Source organism: Pleurodeles waltl, chromosome 5, assembly GCF_031143425.1.
Source record: "Pleurodeles waltl isolate 20211129_DDA chromosome 5, aPleWal1.hap1.20221129, whole genome shotgun sequence".
Taxonomy (NCBI): domain Eukaryota; kingdom Metazoa; phylum Chordata; class Amphibia; order Caudata; family Salamandridae; genus Pleurodeles; species Pleurodeles waltl.
The window spans coordinates 1,253,610,248-1,253,631,593 of record NC_090444.1 but is presented as its reverse complement, the minus strand read 5'-3'; the positions used below and the strand labels follow the sequence as shown (position 1 = coordinate 1,253,631,593).

Here is a 21,346-nt window from a genome sequence, read left to right as displayed (position 1 = left end):
ACAGAACACCGAGAGTTCGAGGAACAAGGAGAAGAGGAGGAAGCCTTCTCCATCCATGAAAACGGACTCAGATGAATTCGACGTCGACGAAACTGTGAGTAAGACGTCGAAAAGCACTCAGCACAAGAAAATAGACAAAGCCCAGGGGACGCCACTGCCAACTGGCCATGGCTCGACCCATAAAGGTGACCGTCCATCGGCACCGAAAAAGGCCGAACTGGTGCCCAGATCGTCCGACTCAGGTCGAGACACAGGCACGCAACACTCTTGGGACCGAGAAAGTGTTGCCGAAAAAGATTGACGCCGAGAAGGCGGAGCCGACGCTGCTCGACGCAGAGACAGCAGCACCGAGGATGATCGACGCCGAGAAGGCTCGACTCCGAAAAAGAAGAGATTCGGCTCGGAGCCGAAAACAAAAAAGGACACAGTTTCGGTGCCAAAACAACCAGCAACCGAAACCACTACAGGCTCATATTCAGAGGAACATTCATTGTCCCCTCAAATGCGTAAGCACAGGTTTGAGGAGGAGCTACAGACTACTGATGTAGACCATACACAAAAGAGGATCTTCATCCAGAGTAGAACGGGGAAGATTAGCCCTCTTCCACCAATCAAGAGAAAAAGGAGACTAGAGTTCCAAACTGAACAACTAACACCACAAGCAAAGGTGGCAAAGAAAGCAACTCTGCCACCCTCTCCTCCACCTGTAACTCAAATATCACCGGCACAAACTCCGTCACATTCACCGGCTCACACCACCATGAGCCAAGATGACCAAGATGCTTGGGACCTATACGACGCACCAGTGTCAGACAATAGCCCAGAGTCATACCCTACCAAGCCATCACCACCCGAGGATAGCACAGCGTATGCGCAGGTGGTAGCTAGGGCAGCAGAATTCCACAACGTGGCGTTACACACAGAACCTGTCGAGGATGACTTCCTTTTTAACACCCTCTCCTCCACCCATAGCAACTACCAAAGCCTGCCTATGCTTCCGGGAATGCTAAGGCACGCGAAGCAAATCTTCAAAGACCCCGTCAAGAGTAGAGCAATCACTCCAAGGGTAGAGAAGAAATATAAAGCACCTCCCACAGACCCTGCTTTTATCACCTCTCAACTGCCACCAGACTCAGTCGTGGTAGGAGCAGCTCGCAAGAGAGCCAATTAACACACATCGGGCGATGCACCACCCCCTGATAAGGAAAGCCGAAAATTCGACGCAGCTGGAAAAAGAGTCACTGTACAAGCTGCCAGCCAGTGGCGCATCGCCAACTCTCAGGCGCTCCTAGCGCGCTATGACAGAGCCCATTGGGACGAGATGCAGCATCTCATCGAGCATCTACCCAAGGAATTTCAGAAGCGGGCAAAACAAGTGGTTGAGGAGGGACAAAACATCTCCAATAACCAAATACGCTCCTCTATGGATGCAGCGGACACAGCTGCAAGAACAATAAACACTGCAGTTACCATCAGAAGGCACGCATGGTTGCGCACATCTGGCTTTAAGCCAGAAATACAGCAAGCGGTACTCAACATGCCGTTCAACGAACAACAATTGTTCGGACCAGAGGTTGACACGGCGATTGAGAAGCTGAAAAAGGATACTGACACAGCCAAGGCCATGGGCGCGCTCTACTCCCCGCAGAGCAGAGGCACTTTCGGCACCTTCCGTAAAACAACATTCAGAGGAGGGTTTCGGGGTCAGGCCACACAAGCCAGCACCTCACAATCGACACCGTCTACCTACCAGGGACAGTACCAAAGGGGAGGTTTTCGGGGCCAGTACAGAGGAGGACAATTCCCGAGAAACCGGGGGAAATTTCAAAGCCCCAAAACCCCAACAACCAAACAGTGACTTACAGGTCACTCAACCCCTCCACATAACACCAGTGGGGGGAAGAATAAGTCAGTTTTATCAATCATGGGTGGATATAACAACAGACACTTGGGTCTTAGCAATTATCCAACATGGTTATTGCATAGAATTTCTACAGATCCCTCCAAATATCCCACCCAAAACACAAAAAATGTCAAAACAGCATTTAGACCTCCTAGAAATAGAAGTTCAAGCACTACTGCAAAAAGAAGCAATACAACTGGTACCATGTACGGAAATAAACACAGGCGTCTATTCACTGTACTTTCTAATACCCAAAAAGGACAAAACACTGAGGCCAATCTTAGATCTCAGAATACTAAACACCTACATCAAATCAGACCACTTTCACATGGTCACGCTACAGGAAGTGTTACCACTGCTAAAGCAACTTTACATGACAACCTTAGATCTCAAAGACGCGTATTTCCACATACCGATACATCCTTAGCACAGGAAATACCTAAGGTTTGTATTCAAGGGAATACACTATCAATTCAAAGTCTTACCGTTCGGTATAACAACCGCACCAAGGGTGTTTACCAAATGCCTAGCAGTAGTAGCCGCACACATCAGAAGGCAGCAAATACACGTATTCCCGTATCTAGACGATTGGCTAATCAAGACCAACTCGTTAACAAAGTGTTCACAACACACAGAGTATGTCAACAAACCCTCCACAAACTCGGGTTCTCCCTCAACTACACAAAATCAAACATTGTGCCGTGCAAAATACAGCACTACTTAGGAGCGGTAATCGACACAACAAAGGATTAGCCACTCCGAGTCCACAAAGGGTTCAAAATTTTCACAAGGTCATACAGGCCATGTATCCAACACTAAAAATACAGGCAAAAGTGGTTTTAAAACTCCTAGGCATGATGTCCTCATGCATAGCCGTTGTCCCAAACGCAAGACTGCACATGAGGCCCTTACAACAGTGCCTAGCATCACAATGGTCACATGCACAGGGTCACCTTCTAGATCTGGTGTTGATAGACCGCCAAACATACATCTCGCTTCTATGGTGGAACAGTACAAATTTAAACAAAGGGCGGCCGTTCCAAGACCCAGTGCCACAATACGTGATAACAACAGATGCTTCCATGACCGGGTGGGGAGCACACCTCGATCACCACAGCATCCAAGGACAATGGAACGTACATCAAACAAAACTGCATATAAATCACCTAGAATTACTAGCAGTATTCCTAGCGCTAAAAGCATTTCAACCCATCATAACCCACAAATACGTTCTTGTCAAAACAGACAACATGACAACAATGTATTACCTAAACAAGCAAGGAGGAACACACTCGACACAGCTATGTCTCCTAGCACAAAAGATATGGCAATGGGCGATTCACAACCACATTCGCCTAATAGCACAGTTTATTCCAGGGATCCAAAATCAACTAGCAGACAATCTCTCTCGAGATCACCAACAGGTCCACGAATGGGAGATTCACCCCCAAATCCTAAACACTTACTTCAAAATTTGGGGTACACCGCAAATAGACCTATTTGCAACAAAGGAGAACGCAAAATGCCGAGACTTCGCATCCAGGTACCCACACAAACAGTCTCAAGGCAATGCCCTATGGATGAACTGGTCAGGGAAATTTGCATACGCTTTTCCCCCTCTCCTTCCATATCTAGTAAACAAATTGAGTCAAAACAAACTCAAACTCATATTAATAGCACCAACATGGGCAAGACAACCTTGGTACACAACACTACTAGACCTGTCAATAGTACCACACGTCAAGTTACCCAACAGGCCAGATCTGTTAACACAGCACAAACAGCAGATCAGGCATCCAAACCCAGCATCGCTCAATCTAGCAATCTGGCTCCTGAAATCCTAGAATTCGGACATTTAAACCTCACTCAAGAATGTATGGAAGTCATAAAACAAGCTAGAAGGCCATCCACTAGACACTGCTACACAAGCAAATGGAAAAGGTTTGTTTGCTACTGCCATAATAATCAAGTTCATCCATTACACGCATCCCCAAAAGATGTGGTGGGATACTTACTACACTTACAAAAGTCAAACCTAGCCTTATCTTCCATAAAAATACACCTTGCAGCAATATCTGCATACCTGCAGATTACTCATTCAACTTCACTGTTTAGGATACCCGTCATTAAAGCATTTATGGAGGTCCTAAGAAGAATAATACCACCAAGAACACCACCAGTTCCTTCATGGAACCTTAACATTGTCTTGACAAGACTCATGGGACCACCTTTTGAACCCATGCATTCTTGTGAAATACAATTCTTAACCTGGAAAGTTGCATTTCTCATTGCCATCACATCTCTAAGAAGAGTAAGTGAAATTCAAGCATTTACAATACAGGAACCTTTTATCCAAATACACAAAAATAAGGTTGTACTAAGAACCAATCGTAAATTCCTACCAAAGGTTATTTCACCGTTCCACTTAAATCAAACGGTAGAGTTACCAGTGTTCTTCCCACATCCAGACTCAGTAGCTGAAAGGGCACTACATACATTAGATGTCAAAAGAGCGCTAATGTACTACATCGACAGAACAAAGGAGGTTAGGAAAACAAAACAACTGTTTATTGCATTTCAAAAACCTCATACAGGAAACCCAATATCAAAACAAGGTATAGCCAGATGGATAGTTAAGTGCATCCAAACCTGCTATCTTAAAGCAAAGAGACAACTGCCCATTACACCAAGGGCACACTCAACCAGGAAAAAAGGCGCTACCATGGCTTTCCTAGGAAATATTCCAATGCACGAAATATGTAAGGCAGCCACATGGTCCACGCCTCACCCATTTACTAAACACTACTGTGTAGACGTGCTACCTGCACAACAGGCCACAGTAGGTGAAGCCGTACTAAGAACTTTGTTTCAGACTACTTCCACTCCTACAGGCTGAGCCACCGCTTTTGGGGAGGTAACTGCTTACTAGTCTATGCACAACATGTGTATCTGCAGCAACAGATGCCATCGAACTGAAAATGTCACTTACCCAGTGTACATCTGTTCGTGGCATTGGTCGCTGCAGATTCACATGTGCCCACCCGCCTCCCCGGGAGCCTGTAGTCGTCGGAAGTTATCTTCAACATCTGTACATTTGTATATATATATATATATTACTTAACCTTAATTTGTACATACTTATTCATTCCATTGCATGGGCACTATTAGTAACACACACAACTCCTACCTCACCCTCTGCGGGGAAAACAATCTAAGATGGAGCCGACGCCCATGCGCAATGGAAGCAAAGAGGAGGAGTCCCTCGGTCTCGTGACTCGAAAGACTTCTTCGAAGAAAAACAACTTGTAACACTCCGACCCAACACCAGATGGCGGACTGTGCACAACATGTGAATCTGCAGCGACCAATGCCACAAACAGATGTACACTGGGTAAGTGACATTTTCATTTCGGCGCAAATAAAGCATGTGCCCAAAACATTCACTGAACATTCCTCTAAGGATACAAAACATACCTCTGAACATCAAATAGAGGAACCTGACATTCAACCTATTTTAGAGGTTATGGACAGCAAGCAAAGAAGAATACAAAATCCAGAAAGAGACTGGAAAAAGTATTACTTCTCCACCTCCACAAACTAAAAGAAACCTAGCATTTCAAGACCAATTCACCACCGGCAAACATTTTCAAGCAGAAGGAAAAGCCGAAACCTCTTAAGCTTTCTCCACCACAGTCACGGCAGCTTTCTTTTTCACCACAACTTAGCACTCCACCACCACTACTGTCCCAGTCACACACTCATACTTATTCACAAGGAGACACTGTAGACCCATGGGACATGTACGATTCGGATCCTATGCCGTCTAATGATCAGGATCTCTACCCTACTAAACCATCCCCACCAGAGGATAGTACGGTTTATAACCAAGTAATATCTAGGGCAGCTGCATACCATGGGGTACAAATGCATGCGGAACCTCTAGAAGAGGATTTTCTTTTGAATAGTCTATCCTCAACTCATAAGAAGTACCAGTGTTTACCAATGCTTCCTGGTATGGTTAGACACACCGAAGAAATATTTAAAGAACCAGTTAAAGCTAGGGTTCTAACACCAAGGATTGACAAGCCTGGAAGCGTGCCAATAGTCTGTCTTCAGGGGAAACCCCACCCCCTGACAAAGCAGAAAATTTGATGCTGTGGGAAAAAGGGTGGCAACACAGGCAGCCCACCAATGGAGTATTGCCAAATCCCAAACCCTGTTGGCATGATACGACGGGGCACATTGGGATGAGATGCAAGAAATCTTGCAATACCTACCCAAAGAGCACTAACAGAGGGCTCAGCAAATTGCAGAAGAGGGTCAGGCCATAACAAACAATCAGATTAGGTCTGCTTAAGATGCAGCTGACACTTCAGCTAAAGGAATTAATACCAGCATCACAATCAGACGACATGCATGGTTGATGTCCCTCAGGTTTTAAACCTGAAATACAACAGGCAGTCCTTAATATGCCATTTAATAAACAGCATCTCTTTGGACCAAAGATAGACGCAACCATTGAAAAACTCAGGAAGGACTCTGACACTGCAAAAGCCATGGGAGCCCTTTATACCACATCATTTTGTGTTTCCTTTCGGAAACCGCAATATAGGGGAGGTTTTAAAACATAAACTGCGGAAGCTTCCACCTCCCATCCAAAGCAGGGACTGCAGTAGTACTCAAGGGGGTCATTTAGAGGACAAAATCCCAGAGCCAGAGGAACATTTGCTGCCTCAAAGGGTGCTTGCAAACCCACTAAACAATGACTTCCCAAACATCCCACAATCTCATACGTCTCCTGTGGGAGGAAGACTGCAATAATTCCTTTCTCACTGGCAAAACATCACCACAGATCAGTGGGTACTCTGAATTATCTGCAGTGGTTATTGCCTAGAACTCATCTACACTCCACCAAATATTCCCCCTCGTCCTCACAGACTCTCTCCAGAACACACTGTTCTACTACAAAAAGAGGTGCAATCTCTGTTACTCAAGGGGGCAATACAAATGGTTCCAATTTTACAGCAAGGGACAGGAATATACTCGCTATACCTCCTTATACCAAAAAAGGATGGTACTCTCAGACCCATACTCAATCTCAGACCTCTAAATCTATATATCCTGTCAGAACATTTGCGTATGGTCACTCTACAGGACGTCATTCCCCTGCTACAAAAACACAATTACATGACCGCCTTAGAACTAAAGGACGCCTATTTCCACATTCCCATACATCCAGCTCACCCCAAGTATTTAAGGTTCGTAATATCAGGCAACCACTGCCAATTCAAAGTACTACCCTTCGGAGTAACAACAGCACCAAAAGTGTTCACAAAATGTCTAGCTGTAGTAGCGGCATACCTCAGAAGACACCACATACATATCTTCCCCTATCTAGACGATTGGTTAATAAAATCCAGCACCATTCTGCAATGCCAACAACACACACAATACACAGTAGATACCCTACACACATTAGGGTTCACAATCAATTACCAAAATCTCATCTTCAACCAGCACAAATTCAACCTTATCTAGGTGCAATTCTCAATACTCAAACAACATTAGCCTACCCAAATCCACAACAGATACAGGCTTTTCAATACCTCATATGCAGGTCAATCAAACTTACACAGTAAGATTTGTCATGAAACTATTGGGAATGATGGTATCATGTATAGCAGTAGTACCAAATGCAAGGCTAAACATGAGACCACTGCAACAGTGTCTCTCACAACAATGGTCGCAGGCACAAGGTTGTTTACAGGATCTAATGTTGTTAGACTACCAAACTTACAAAACTCTGCAAATGTGGAATCAAACCAACTTATCCAAAGGGCGGCCATTTCAAGACCCTGTGCCACAGACCATAATTCCTACCGATGCATCAATGACAGGTTGGGGAGTCCATCTCAACAAACTTAAAATCAAGGGAGAATGGAACTCAATCCAACAAACTTACCACATTAACCACTTGGAATTCCTGGCAGTGTTCTTAGTGATCAAAGCATTCCAAGCACAGATCATACACAAAACAGCAGGGTGGAGGGACACTCATCCCAATTGTCCCTTCTAGCACAAACTATTTGGAAGTGGGCAGTTAACAATCACATTCACCTGCTAGCAGAATACATCCCAGGAATACACAACCAGCTAGCAGACCTACTAAGCAGGATGCAACAGCAAATACACCAATGGGAGATTCACCCACAGGTAGTTCAATATTACTTTTAAATGTGGGGAACACCAAACATAGACCTTTTCGTAACAGGCCAAAATGCAAAATGCCAAAACTTTGCATCCAGAAACCCACACCCTCAGCCCAAAGGCAATGCTCTATGGATCAACTGGTCATGGATATTTGTTTATGCTTTTCCCCCTCTACTGTTAATTCAGTTTCTGGTCAACAAAATGTGTTGCACTTCTCTCACCATGATACTCATAGCTCCCACGTGGGCACGCCAACACTTGTAGACAACACTTCTAGATCTGTCAGTAGTACCCCATCACAAGTTTCCAAACAGACCAGACCTGTTAACTTAGACAACGTGTCAAATCAGGCGTCCCAGTGGCTCCTGAAGTCCTAGAGTTTGGATATTTACAGCTTCCATTAGAATGCATGAATGTTCTAAAACAAGCATGCATACCAACAACCAGACAATGCTATGCAAATAAATGAAAACGGTGTATCTACTACTGTCAACCTAAAAATATAGATCTACTTAAAGCATCAGTACAAGAAATGGTGTATTTGTTTTATTTACAAAAAGCAAATCTTGTTTTTTCCTGTTAAGAATCATCTAGCGGCCAGATCAGCCTACCTACAAAACATACAACATACCTCTCTCTTTAGAGTTCTTGTCATAAAAGCATTTATGGAAGAACTTAAACGCATTATTCCACCTAAAACTCCAGCAGTTCCAGCATGGAATCTTAATATTGTATTCACAGGACTTATGGGTCCCCCATTCGAACCCATGCACTCTTGTGCTATTCAATTTCTAACATGGAAGGTTGCTTTCTTAGTAGCAATTACTTCATTGAGAAGAGTAAGCCAGACTCTGCTGCTGAAAGAGCTCTACGCACTCTTGATCCTAAAAGAGTTCTAATGTATTTTGTAGACAGAACAAAGGACTTTAGGAAAACTAAACAACGTTTTGTTGCTTTCCAACAACCTCTTCAAGGTAACCTCATTTCAAAACAATGATTAGGTAGATGGATTGTAAGATGTATTCAAACATGCTACCTTAAAGTAAAAAGGCAGCTATTAACTCCAAAAGCACATTCCACTAGAAAAAAGGGTGCCTCCACGGCATTCTTAGGAAAAATAACAATATATATGCAAAGCAGCCACATGGTCCACACCACATACATTCACAAAGCATTGTTGTGTGGATGTGTTATCTAGACTACAAGCCAAAGTTGGACTAGCAGTTTTAAAAACACTATTTCAAACCACTTCAACTCCTACGGGCTAACCACCTCTCACTTGGGAGGAAAACTGCTTTTTAGTCTATGCACAGCATGGGTATCTGCAGCTACACATGCCATTGAACGGAAAATGTAACTTACCCAGTGTACATCTGTTCTTAGCATGAAGTGCTGCAGATTCACATGCACCCTCTCTCCTCCCATTGGGTAAGTGACATTTGTTATATATATTGTGTATATTTGTGGGTATGTTTAAATATATATTATATATATATATATATATAGCCACCCACAAACCTCACTCATCCTAAACCCCAGTGATTTCTTTCCCACCCCAAAACCAGTGCCCACCCTAAAACCTAAAAATGCCCTTACTGTTCCAGTAACCCACACCCAGCCTAAAACCAAAAAATGCCCTTACCAGCCCAAAACCCTTACCACCCTCAATCCTATACCCACTCTAAAACCTAAAAATGCCATTACTACCCTTTAACACATACCCACCTAAAACCCAAAAATTCCCTTACCACCCTTAATCCCATACGCACCCTAAAACCTAAAAATACCCTTACCACCCGAAAACCCATACCCACCCGAAAACCCAAAAATGTCCTTACCACCCTAAAACCTATACCCACCCTAAAAAACATACACACACACACACACACTCTCTTAAACCACTTAGTACTTACATGTACTTACCTGCAAAACCTTTTCAACCATGCATGCACCTTGACCATTCATGCCTCTAGAACGAAATTAATTGTAAAGGCTTGCGTGGTAAAGGTATACTCATGATAAAGGCAAATTAGTAGTAATGGCATAGTTGTAAATGCATTTCGTAGTAAATGCATCATCGTAAACGATATTTCCCATCTGCCATCACAGTCAGATATCTGATCCTCAGCAGGTGAGAGCCCATGCTCTCGGATCACAGAAACAATGTGTGCTCCGGACAAAGGTGTTCAGACCTTTTCCAGCATTATGAGTGATTTAGCATACCAAAGCCAGGATCTATGAAGCCCCTGTCACCTCTGATATGCAACACCTAGACGCACAGGATGCCACCCCCTCTCCTGAGGCCCATTTGGCAGCATGACAGATTGGAAATTAGCTATGCTATGAGGCGTGGAGTGGAGTACACCTAGATCAGACACACCCCTAAGGAGAGCTACCCCACTCTAGGAAAATTCTACCAATTCTGCCATCTCGGTGATGACCACCCTCCACAGGAAGTTATCATATGAGAGGTATAGTGACCCTAAGGGCATGTAGCCCATTGACTGCTATGCTTCACTTTCCATAAGGCTGTTAAATCTAGTATTTAGGGTAGCCCCTAGCAGCAGGAAAGCAGATTCTACTGACCTAAGAAGGAGGACATTGAAGAATCGCAAGAACTGAGGAACAGTGACTGACTTGGTGCCAGCCCTGCTTAACTGCCTGTTGTCTCTGACAAATGTGCAAAAGACGACTCGTCCTGCAGCTGATCAGCGTCCAAAAGCCTGGAAGTGCTGCCAGCACTTCAAGAAACAGCCAGCATCTCCCATGGAATAGAGGAGCTACTTCCCTGCACTTTTGCAGGCACCAAAGAGACTGACTCAAGAGCCTCCAGAGCGTTAACCCCACTGGACAAAGCTGCACTGCACACCAGCCCCCCAGCCTGAGTTGCCGTAAACCAGCGGTGCCTCTGAGGCTCAGCGACCCTCAGGAGTTGAACCCCACCTTGGGTTTAGCTGGACTACCCCCCACCCCCACCCTTGCTGAAGCTTCTTTCTGCAGGCAACCAAACCCCGTGAGTGCCTTCCACAGCTTGACCCCGCTGGACAAAGCAGCACTGTACACACCCCCTCCTCCTCCCCGCACCGCACCCCGCCCGAATTGGGGTTGGTCACTGGTGTCCCTATGTGCCCAAGACCCCCAAGGTAAGAGCCCTGTGTGGGTTCTACTTCCCAGTCCTTCCTTGTTGCTTCACTTTACCACGACTTTTTCCCAATGAAACCAACGGGGCACCTGATGCTGAAAAGCACCTCTGCACCAGGACGCCACATAGCTGACCGAGGTGACCTGTCGGTGCTCCCTTGGACCTTGCCCCATAAATCCCGAAGAACAGTCATGTAAGTCGTTGCAAAGTACCCATATGCAGTATGTTTTTCTTTCCCTTAAGATGACATTACCGCTTTAAAGATACAAGTGCAAGTGTATTTCTGTATACTTCAAAAGCGATAACTCAAAGTACTCACACAAATATGAACTTCTTGGTGTTAAATATACAAAAATGTTATTTTTCTAAATTGGTGTGCATCTCTTTACTTGTGTGTGTATCATTTATTGACTGTATGCATTTAACAAATGTCTAACACCTCTCTGATAAGCCTAAGGCTGCTGCACTACACTACCCTAAACAAAGCACCTTGAGCTAGCTAGAGGAAGCATCGGTCCACTTATTTGGGGTATGTGGACTCTTTACACAGCATACCTGTTTTTGGTATAGTAATTCAGTGAAGAATTTCAATTTCTGTTCTCCACCCAATTCGTGCTTTGAAGAAGGCAACAAACAATGGCCATTATATAGCAACTTTTCTTACTGATTGAATCTATTTTTCTACTGATCAATCCTCTAGCCCGACTCTTGCAGAAGACCCTTGTAATCTAGCTCTATATTTAGTTGCATTAGAGAACAAACATACCTGAGTAAGCCAAAACCAATGAAAATCAGAAAAACAAAATGGTGTTTGCTCAGAAACACACAGAGGTAATTTGCTAGTAATTGTCCACAAGATTATATTACTGTGGAAATTACTGTTGCCAGTCTCTTGCTCTTCCACTTTTCGTATGTCTTTCTTTTCTGCCTCTCCATTTGTGTTGTACTCTATACCGCTTTCTCAATCTATTTCTATTTTTCTCTCCCCTACTTCCCAGCTCTCTAACCAGTTATCATAGTTTTCTCAAATAGGTTAGATGCAGTTAAGCTTGAATGTGAAGGGGCCCAAGGTGAAAACATAAATTACAGATACAACCTCACAAACCAATCCCCTCCGGGGGTGTGTGTGTGTGTGTGTGTGTGTGTGTGTGTGTGTGTGTGTGTGTGTGTGTGTGTGTGTGCGTGCAGTTGTGCTAGTGTAAAAATTTCCAGTAAACTGTCCTGAAATTGTGTTGTTGGTTATCGAGTGACAAATGTATATAGTGCATATGTCTATATTTTGTAACCTGTTTGCTGTGCCAAAGTTTTGTTTGAGACTTGTTTTCACATGCTTTTTCAGTTAGTGTCCATTCAGTTCACTAAACTAAAACTGATATGTCAAGTGGCACAACTTATACAAGTCTAACACTGTTATAAGTTGTTTTATTCTTTTCTGTTTGCTGCATTTGACAGAGAGAAAAACAATCAAGGATCGCTCATACTTTCGGAGTTGAGTCAGCACGCTGCCTATTGCCTTAAGTTAACACCAGCATCAGCACAGCATTTGAAGAGTTTTTGGTACCTACTGCATCTCAAGAAGGTAGTAAGATTTATTCCTGTTGCAAAGGCAACAGCTATGACAGCTTTTCGAATTTAATGTGCATGAAAAAGCAGGGTTATATAGTGGAAATTGTTATAAGTGTTGCAGATTTATTGGAGACTAATTTTCATTTTTCTCTTTAACCACCATAGAATATACATGAAGATGTGACTTTGTTGTGGTCAGATTTGTTAAACAGCGCCTTTGAGACCTTCTGGAGCAGTACTGTAACGACTGACCCAGAGTATTGGTCGTTGTGGAAGCCAGAAGCCTGCGCAGATGAGAAAAAAAAGCAGAAGTCCCTCTTGGACCCTTCTGTGAAGGTATGTGCCTGATAAACTATGCCTAGACATTTGTTAATCTTGATTGTGTCAGTGGAAATAGCATAATGATAAGGAGAGAACATAACTGTAAATGTTATTGGTGACAGTGCTGATTGTTTATTTTGGTACTTGGATACACAGTTTCATGCAAATCACTGCAACGTTTCCACATACATTGTGGCACACTAACGGTCTCTGTTTTCGCATTTAAGAGATCAATTAATTTTTCCTCAATATCTTTTTGGATCTCCTGCAGAGGGGTCATGTGCCGCTAAGGTCATACTAATGTGGTTTAGATACTGGGGACTGGAAAGTTGGTTTCTTGTGGCCTGGGTGTTGTCTGCTTGATCCCTGTCGATGCCTTTAAGGGACTGGGATGTCTCTTGCAGGGGTAGTGGACGTTGGAGCTGCCAGTACTTCACACCTCTGAAATATCCCTGAATGGGACACACAGCTGAAAGAATTTTGTGTCAGAACTAAAATGTTTCAAGGAAAGTGCCTTGGTCCAGCTCTCTTTAAAATACTTCCAGAACCGGATCGCCCTTTTCTCCATGTAGGCATGAACCTTTGAAACTTATGTCCATGAGTGGTGCCTGCATGTCTCCAGAGAAGCCACCCATAGATCTCATCCGTATTTGATACCACAGCACCACGTTAGGTCCAAATGCCCAGTCATTAGTGTCCAGTGTCATGTATTTGTCTGTTCTATGACCCTCCTGAGTGGTTTCAGCCAGGGAGGCTCAAAATTCTTCAAGTATTGCCTGCAAGATCTTACTTATGTCCCAGAGTGCATGTGAATATCGCCCTAACAGACCGCTTTTTATAAGAAGGGGTCAGATCTATGTAAAGCAGACTGACAGCTAGGCCTCATACTATACGTATATTAAAGTGATACCACTGCTATGCTTCCATGTCGATAGTAACGTTAATTTTCATTTTTATACTTCATTGCTTGCTATTATTATTATTCTCATATCAGCAGTCCTAAATGTGAAAAATGGTCTCATTTAAAAAAACAATATTCTGTTGTGTATTATTCATAGTTCGTAGCATCACTGCACAGTTAAAAAAAGAAATCTGGTGTCACTTGTGGAAACAAAGAAGGAAAGAGACCCTTAACAAATAGCTTTTGATGTGTATCCTTTTCTCCCAGAATTTTAGGTGAGAAAGACAAAGTGTTTCATCCTTTCAATGAGTGTCAAGAATACAACAGTATTTTTTATTTAAAGTCAGAGTGGGGCTTTTGCTTTTTGCTTTGCTTACTACTAAGTATTTCAGTTTATCCATGGCTTATGATCAGTACCAGCAGTCAGGACCATCTGCGCCTCGCAAGCCTGCTTTGAGTTCAGCACCTGCTCTGTGCCGACTTTAGTTTCGAGTCCACCCTCTGCGTCCGTTCCATTCGCATTAATGCTGGAAGAGGATTGTGCAACCTATTATTATGCTTTGTCTCTGAGCAGAATCCACCAGGACCTCGACAGAGGATGCACCCTCCTCCCATTGGAGCACAGCTAGGTGACTACCCCACTAATTCTGATGCCATGCCCTTACAATGCAGTAGGACCCAGAACTTTGCACAATCTTTTCAGCACTGTTTCTGAAAATGTCAACTTTGATGAAGGGATTATGATGAGGAAAACTGGTATGAAGAACTACAAGATGCCAGTAGTTGTGATACTGCTACAGGTACTGGCTTAGTTTATCTTCCTGGTCCTGCTGGCATACAAACCTCAACCTCTGATGTTATGCGGAGGGTGGCAGTACTACAGCTCCCTACTTGGGCGGGGAAGACCAATGTTCTGACAAAGGTAATCCAAGTTGGCTAAGATCTCCGGAACACCTACTACCATTTAATGAGGCCCTCACAGATACCTTTTTGGGCAAAAACTTGTTTGGGACTACCCGTTAATGTGCAGGTCACTAAGCTCCATCAACCAGCACCAAATGACCCTGACTTTCTTGCACACTGTGCCACACCAGAGAACTTGGTAGGGCAGACATCCACCAGTAACTGCCAGCACCTCCCCCAGTACCCCACCTGATTGTGAGTCTAAGGAGCACAATCTTTTCTCTAAGATCCTTGCTCTTCGATCAGTATTCTCCAGCTGACTTCTAGGCCAATACTCCCATGCTTTATAGACATGATGGTTCAAGTTTTACTGGCAGTTCCGGATGACTTAAGTGTGTCTCTGACCCTGTCTCTCTAGCATAGTCATGACATAGCTACATTTGTTATTTGTTCTAGCTTTGACATGACTGACTGCAGAGATTGGGTGATGGTACGAGTGTAGCACTTTGGCCCTTGCCAGACTCCTCCCAGGATGTTGAAGCATCCTTGCTATTTGGTGAAAAATCAGACTTCACCCAGTAGCGTTTTAAAGAAAGCAGGATTACGGCATGTTCCTTAGTCCTGCCTGCCCGATCCAGGCAGTTCCATCAGCAATTTTAACCCATCCGAGGATACATTCGGAGTTTCAATTCTACCATAGACAGACCATGCCACAAGCCCAGCAGGTCTCCTATCCCTTTCATGGATTAGGCTGTGACTTGCCCAGGGCATCAGGGACAACGGGCAGCCCATACTGTGAGAATTGTATCTAGATTGCGAGGGAGACTGCAAAATACCTGCAGTAGTAGCTGCTGAAAAGCGATTGGGTCATTGGTAGGCCCCTCACCAGAATTGGACAGTGGTGACTGATGCATCTGTATTCGTTTGGGGTCATCTGGGAAAGATGGAAATCAGATGACTCTGGTCTCCAGCGGAGATCCGGCTCCACATCATTCTGTTAGCTCTGCTGGTGATTGGCTTGGCACTAAAGGCCTTGGTGCCCACCATTAGACGGAGGTTAGTGTAGGGGTGGCAGTGAGTGCATTTGACCTTCCTTCCATGATGTCCTCTTGGTGGCGAGGTGTCCCAGTATGAAATCAGAGTAAGCCATCTATTGGGAAAAGTTTGTTGCTTGATGCAGAATCCACTAAATTGGTCCACTGCAAGCCAAGTTGTCTGAAGTTTTGTTTTAAAGACTGCAAAGCTACTGCCAGGTCCGGTGTTTGCAGCTCATCTGTGGAGGTCAGGGTGTAGGAAAGTAGCATTTTTCGGACTTAGTTACCCCCATTTTCTTCCTTTGTGTCAGTGTGTTCAGAGTGTAGTCCACGGGGATCCTACTAATCAGGACCCGCAGTGTCTGTGCTCTCTCCTCTAAATTTGGTTGAAGGTAAACATTTACAACTGACAGTTGGTATACTGGTGCACCCATGTCAGTCCCTAGTATATGGTACTAGGTACCCAAAGCATTGGTACACCGGGGGCGGTCCCCCATGGGCTGCAGCATGTTATGCCACCCATGGGAGCCTATGCAAACTGTCCGCAGGACTGCCAGGACAGCCTGTGTGAATTGGGCATGCACCTTTCACTTCAGACATAAGGCTTGCCTTATATCACGGTCACTGCACTTAGATACTGATAGTCACCCCTATGGTAGGCCTGAGCAGGGTACCCCTGCAAATCCAAACTCCATTCCCTTGGCTTTGTAAGTGAGAGGTAGCCATCTTAAGGTATGTAGTAGACACTGTTCTCCCTTTCTGCTGATGAGCCTAACTCAAGGAGGGGAAGGCAGAACAAAGGATTTCCTGCAAGAGAGAGGTGTGACCACCTCTACCATTAAAAGAGGTGTTTCCCAGCTGGGGTGGGGTGTCCTCTGAGCGCCACCAGACGGTTTTGAAGGGACATTTGGTGCCCTCGTGGCATAATCCGGTTTGCACAAGTTCAGGAACCCCTGGTTTCCCACTCTAGCTTGAAACCACACAAAGGACAGGAAAGTGACCACCCTCCTGTCCAGCTCCTCCATAAGGTTGGAGCACAGAGCTCTGCCAGGTGGCCGGTTGATTGTCATCTTGGAAACAAGGTGGACAGGGGCCTCTCGGAGCATCTGACTGTTCAGACCAGGAAATCCTGCCTATTCCCTGCTGGTGGATCCTGCTTTCCCACAGACGGTGAAAAGTGCCTGCACACAGGTGGTGGTTCTGTGGTCCTTTCCAGGTCTAACTTGTCTGCTGACCAACTTGGGAGTTGGTGGACTCTTGCTACGACCCCGGGAATGGAACCCCAGTGCACAGTGACTGTTGCCCTTGCCAAGGTTTGTTGGCTCTTCCTGCAGAAGATCTTCAAGATCCAAGAAGCCCCACCCTCCAGCACTCTGCAACTCCAAGATCAAGTTCCACTCGGCAGCTCCTGCAACGTGATGGTGGTGTTGTGCTGCTGAGGCCTCTGTGTCTCCCTGTGCCTGGTGCCAGTGGGTCACTCATGTAGGCTTCTCAGGCTCCGGCTGACTTTCCTTCCAGCTAAAGGCTTGCCCTGACTCCCTTCCAAGAGTCGAGTCACAAGGACCTTGCTGGTCCTCAAAAACCTGCAATGTTCCTTGCATCAGCTATTTGCATTTGCCAAGGCTTGTTGGTGGCCCTCCTGACCCCTGACCCTCCTGCAATCCAGCGACTGACTTAGGACAGCTCGTGGGCACCTCCAAGGATCTCCTGCATCCCCCTGGACTTTGCAGCTGGACTAATTTCTTCACCATCCTGCAGGAACTTTACCTCCAAGAGGGTGGGCATTGCCCACCTGCACTGCCTGGACATCTCTGAGTGGTCTGGACACTGTCCCCTTTTTCAGGTTCTTCACGTCCAGAATCCACCCATGGGTTCCACTCGCCTGGTCCCCAGGTTGCAGTAGCAGCTGGACAACAGAAGTTTCCATTGACTCTAACAAGGGTTTACAACACCACTTCGTCCTTTTGCACTTTGGCTCCCTGCTGTTGGTACTCCAGTCTCCTGGTATCCACAAGTCGAGGCACTATCCAACCTTCTTTGTGCCGACTGGGTTCCTCTGGGTCTACCCGGAAGTGTCCTGAATCCATAAATCCAACCATGACGGTCCTGTTTTAGCCCATGGGACACCTGGCTCGATAACAACTCTGCACCCGGGCTCCTGTGGGATTTATGGTACTTACCTCTGGTAATGTCTTAGTCCCACAGCCCCAGGGATTATAACACTTACCTTGGTTGGGCACCTCCATTCTAATACCACTTTCTTAGTATATGGTTTGGTCCCCCCATAGGGCCTCATGTATTTCTATGCTATTCCTGTTTGTTTTTAAGTGTGTACTTTGTGTGTAGATATCTCCAAATGGAGATATACCAATGTTAGTATTGGAGTAGTGTTGTAATAAAGAATACTTTATTTTTGCAACACCTGGTGTGGTCCTTTCCTGAATGAGAGTTACTGACTGACTATTGTGGTATTTGTAGGAAGCTGGCTCTGTATATACTATACCAAATGAGGTATAGTGTGCACAGAGTCCAGTGGATCCCCAGATGCTTAACAGAGGCTAAATTAGATAATACTGATTCTCTCTTTTGTGGTAGTGTGGTCGAGCAGTTAGACTTCTCAGAGGGTAGCGCAAAACATTTGTTGTACACACACAGTCAAGAAATGAGGCACACGCTCAATGATTAACTCCAGGCCAATGTTTTTATATTGAAAAAATGTTTTGTTGCTTTATTTCTAGAATCAAAAGATCTTTGTTGCAGGTAAGTACAGTTGGGGGGCACATTCCAATACCTATTGGTCCCTTGCCTCCAAAACAAGATGGAGGATTCTGCAATGAGGGGGTCACTTGAGCTCTGGACATCGTCAGGGCGGTCCGAGCTGCAGTGGTCCCTCCTTGTTTTTCCTCATTTTCCCACCGAACCAGCCACCAAAAGTGGGGCTTGGCTCCAGGGGGAGGAGGTGTGTGTGTGTGGGGGGGGGGGTAATATCTTCAACTGGCTGGAGTGTAACAGGAGGCCTGAGCCTTTTGAAGCTCACTGCCAAGCGTTGCAGTTCCTGCAGGGGGGAGGTGTGAAGCACCTCCACCAGAGCAGGCTTTGTTCCTTACCCCAGAAACTTGTCTGTTAGTGGCAGGTTGGCACAGACCTGTCCGCCCTACACTTGAGGTTTGGGTGAAATAGATGGGGCATCTCTAAGATGCCCTCTATGTGCATTTTACAGGAAATCAAACACTGACATCATAGTGGATTTATTGTGCTAAGAAGTTTGATGCCACACTTCACAGTCTTCAATGAAGCCATCTTGGAGCTGTGGAGTTGTAATGACAAACTCCCAGCCCATGTTCTTAATATGGCCACACTGCACTTACAATGTCTAAGAATGGACTTAAACACTGTAGGTGCATATTGCTCATGCAGCTATGCCCTCACCTGTGGTATAGTGGACTTTGCCTTAGGGCTGGTGGGATGATTTACTTATGCCACAGGCAGTGGTTTGTGGGCATGGGACTCTGGGAGGGGTGCCATGCCGACTACTTTTTTTCTTACCAACACATGCAATCTGCACTGGCAGTATGCATGTGTTTGGTGAGGTATACCTTAAGGTGGCACAATATACGATGCAGCTTGTAAGGAAATGCCTCCTTGGCATGGTTACCCCCTGACTTTTTGCCTTTGCTGATGCTAAGTTTTGATTGGAAGTGTGCTGGGACCCTGCTAACTAGGCCCCAGCACCATTGTTCTTTCCCTAAACTGTACCTTTGCTTCCACAATTGGCACAGCCCTGGCACTCAGATAAGTCCCTTGTAACTGGTACCCCTGGAACCAAGGGCCCTGGTGCCAGGGAAGGTCTATAAGGCCTGTAGCATGTCTTATGCCACCCTGGGGGCCCCTCACTCAGCACATGCACACTGCCTCACAGCTTGTGTGCTGGTGGGGAGAAAATGACTAAGTCGACATGGCACTCCCCTCAGAGTGCCATGCCAACCTCACACTGCCTGTGGCATAAGTCACCCCTCTAGCAGGCCTTACAGCCCTAAGGCAGGGTGCACTATACCACAGGTGAGGGCATATGTGCATGATCACTATGCCCCTACAGTGTCTAAGCAAAACCTTAGACATTGTAAGTGCAGGGTAGCCATAAGAGTATATGGTCTGGGAGTTGGTCAAACAAGAACTCCACAGTTCCATAGTAGCTACACTGAATACTGGGAAGTTTGGTATCAAACTTCTCAGAATAATAAACCGACACTGATGCCAGTGTTGGATTTATAAAAAAATGCACACAGAGGGCATGCAAATGATGCCAGTGTGGAAGTTATTGTAACATGCACCCAGAGGGCATCTTAGAGATGAATACCAACCCGACTTCTAGTGTGGGGCCGACCAGTTTCTACCAGCCTGCCACAACCAGGCGAGTTGCTGGCCACATGGGGAAGAGTGCCTTTGTCACTCTGTGGCCAGGTACAAAGCCTGCACTGGGTGGAGGTGCTTCTCACCTCCCCCTGCAGGAACTGTAGCAAAGGCTCACCCCCTTTGTTACTGCGCCCCAGGGCATCCCAGCTAGTGGAGATTCTCGCCCCTCTGGCCACTGCCCCCCTATTGGCGGCAAGGGTAGAGGACATAATTAGAAAAACAAGTTGGAGTCACCCACCAGTCAGAACAGCCCCTAAGGTGCCCTCAGCGGAGGTGACCCCTGCCTTTAGAAATCCTCCATCTTAGTTTTGGAGGATTCCCCCAATAGGATTAGGGATGTGCCCCCCACCCCACAGGGAGGAGGCACAAAGAGGATGTAGCCACCCTCCAGGACAGTAGCCATTGGCTACTGCACTCCTAGACCTAAACACACCCCTAAATCTACTATTTAGGGGCACCCAATAACCCAGGAAATCAGATTCCTGCAACCTGAAGAAACAAGAAGGACTGCTGACCTACAAGCCCTGCAGAGACGACAGAAGACGACAACTGCTCTGGCCCCAGCCCTACAGGCCTGTCTCCTGACTCACAAATTTGCAACCAGCGACGCATCCAACAGGGACCAGCGACCTCTGAAGCCTCTGAGGACTGCCCTGACCCCCAGAACCAAGAAACTCCAGTGAGCAGCAGCTCTGCTCAGCAACCTGCAACAAACGTGCAACTTTTCTTCAACTTTAAAGACCTCACTCTTCCCGCCTGAAGCGTGAGACTTCACACTCTGCACCCGACGCCCCCTGCTCGAGATCCAGAGAACTAACACCACAGGGAGGATTCCCATGCGACTGCAAACCAGTGAGTAGCCCGAGACGACCCCCCTGGATCCCCCACAGCGACGCCTGCAGAGAGAATCCAGAGGCTCCACCTGACCGCAACTGCCTGTAACAAGGGACCCG

At 45.8% G+C, this 21,346-nt stretch overlaps 1 protein-coding gene across 1 annotated transcript in view; it reads left to right on the top strand.

The window, feature by feature from the left end:
• The window catches only part of MDN1 (midasin AAA ATPase 1), a 1,740,009-nt gene that overhangs the window by 1,185,096 nt on the left and 533,567 nt on the right, over positions 1–21,346 (top strand). The window contains exons 58-59 of the mRNA XM_069235499.1: positions 12,708–12,834; positions 12,987–13,157. Coding sequence (XP_069091600.1) covers positions 12,708–12,834; positions 12,987–13,157 — 298 coding nt within the window. The remainder of the gene's footprint in view (positions 1–12,707; positions 12,835–12,986; positions 13,158–21,346) is intronic.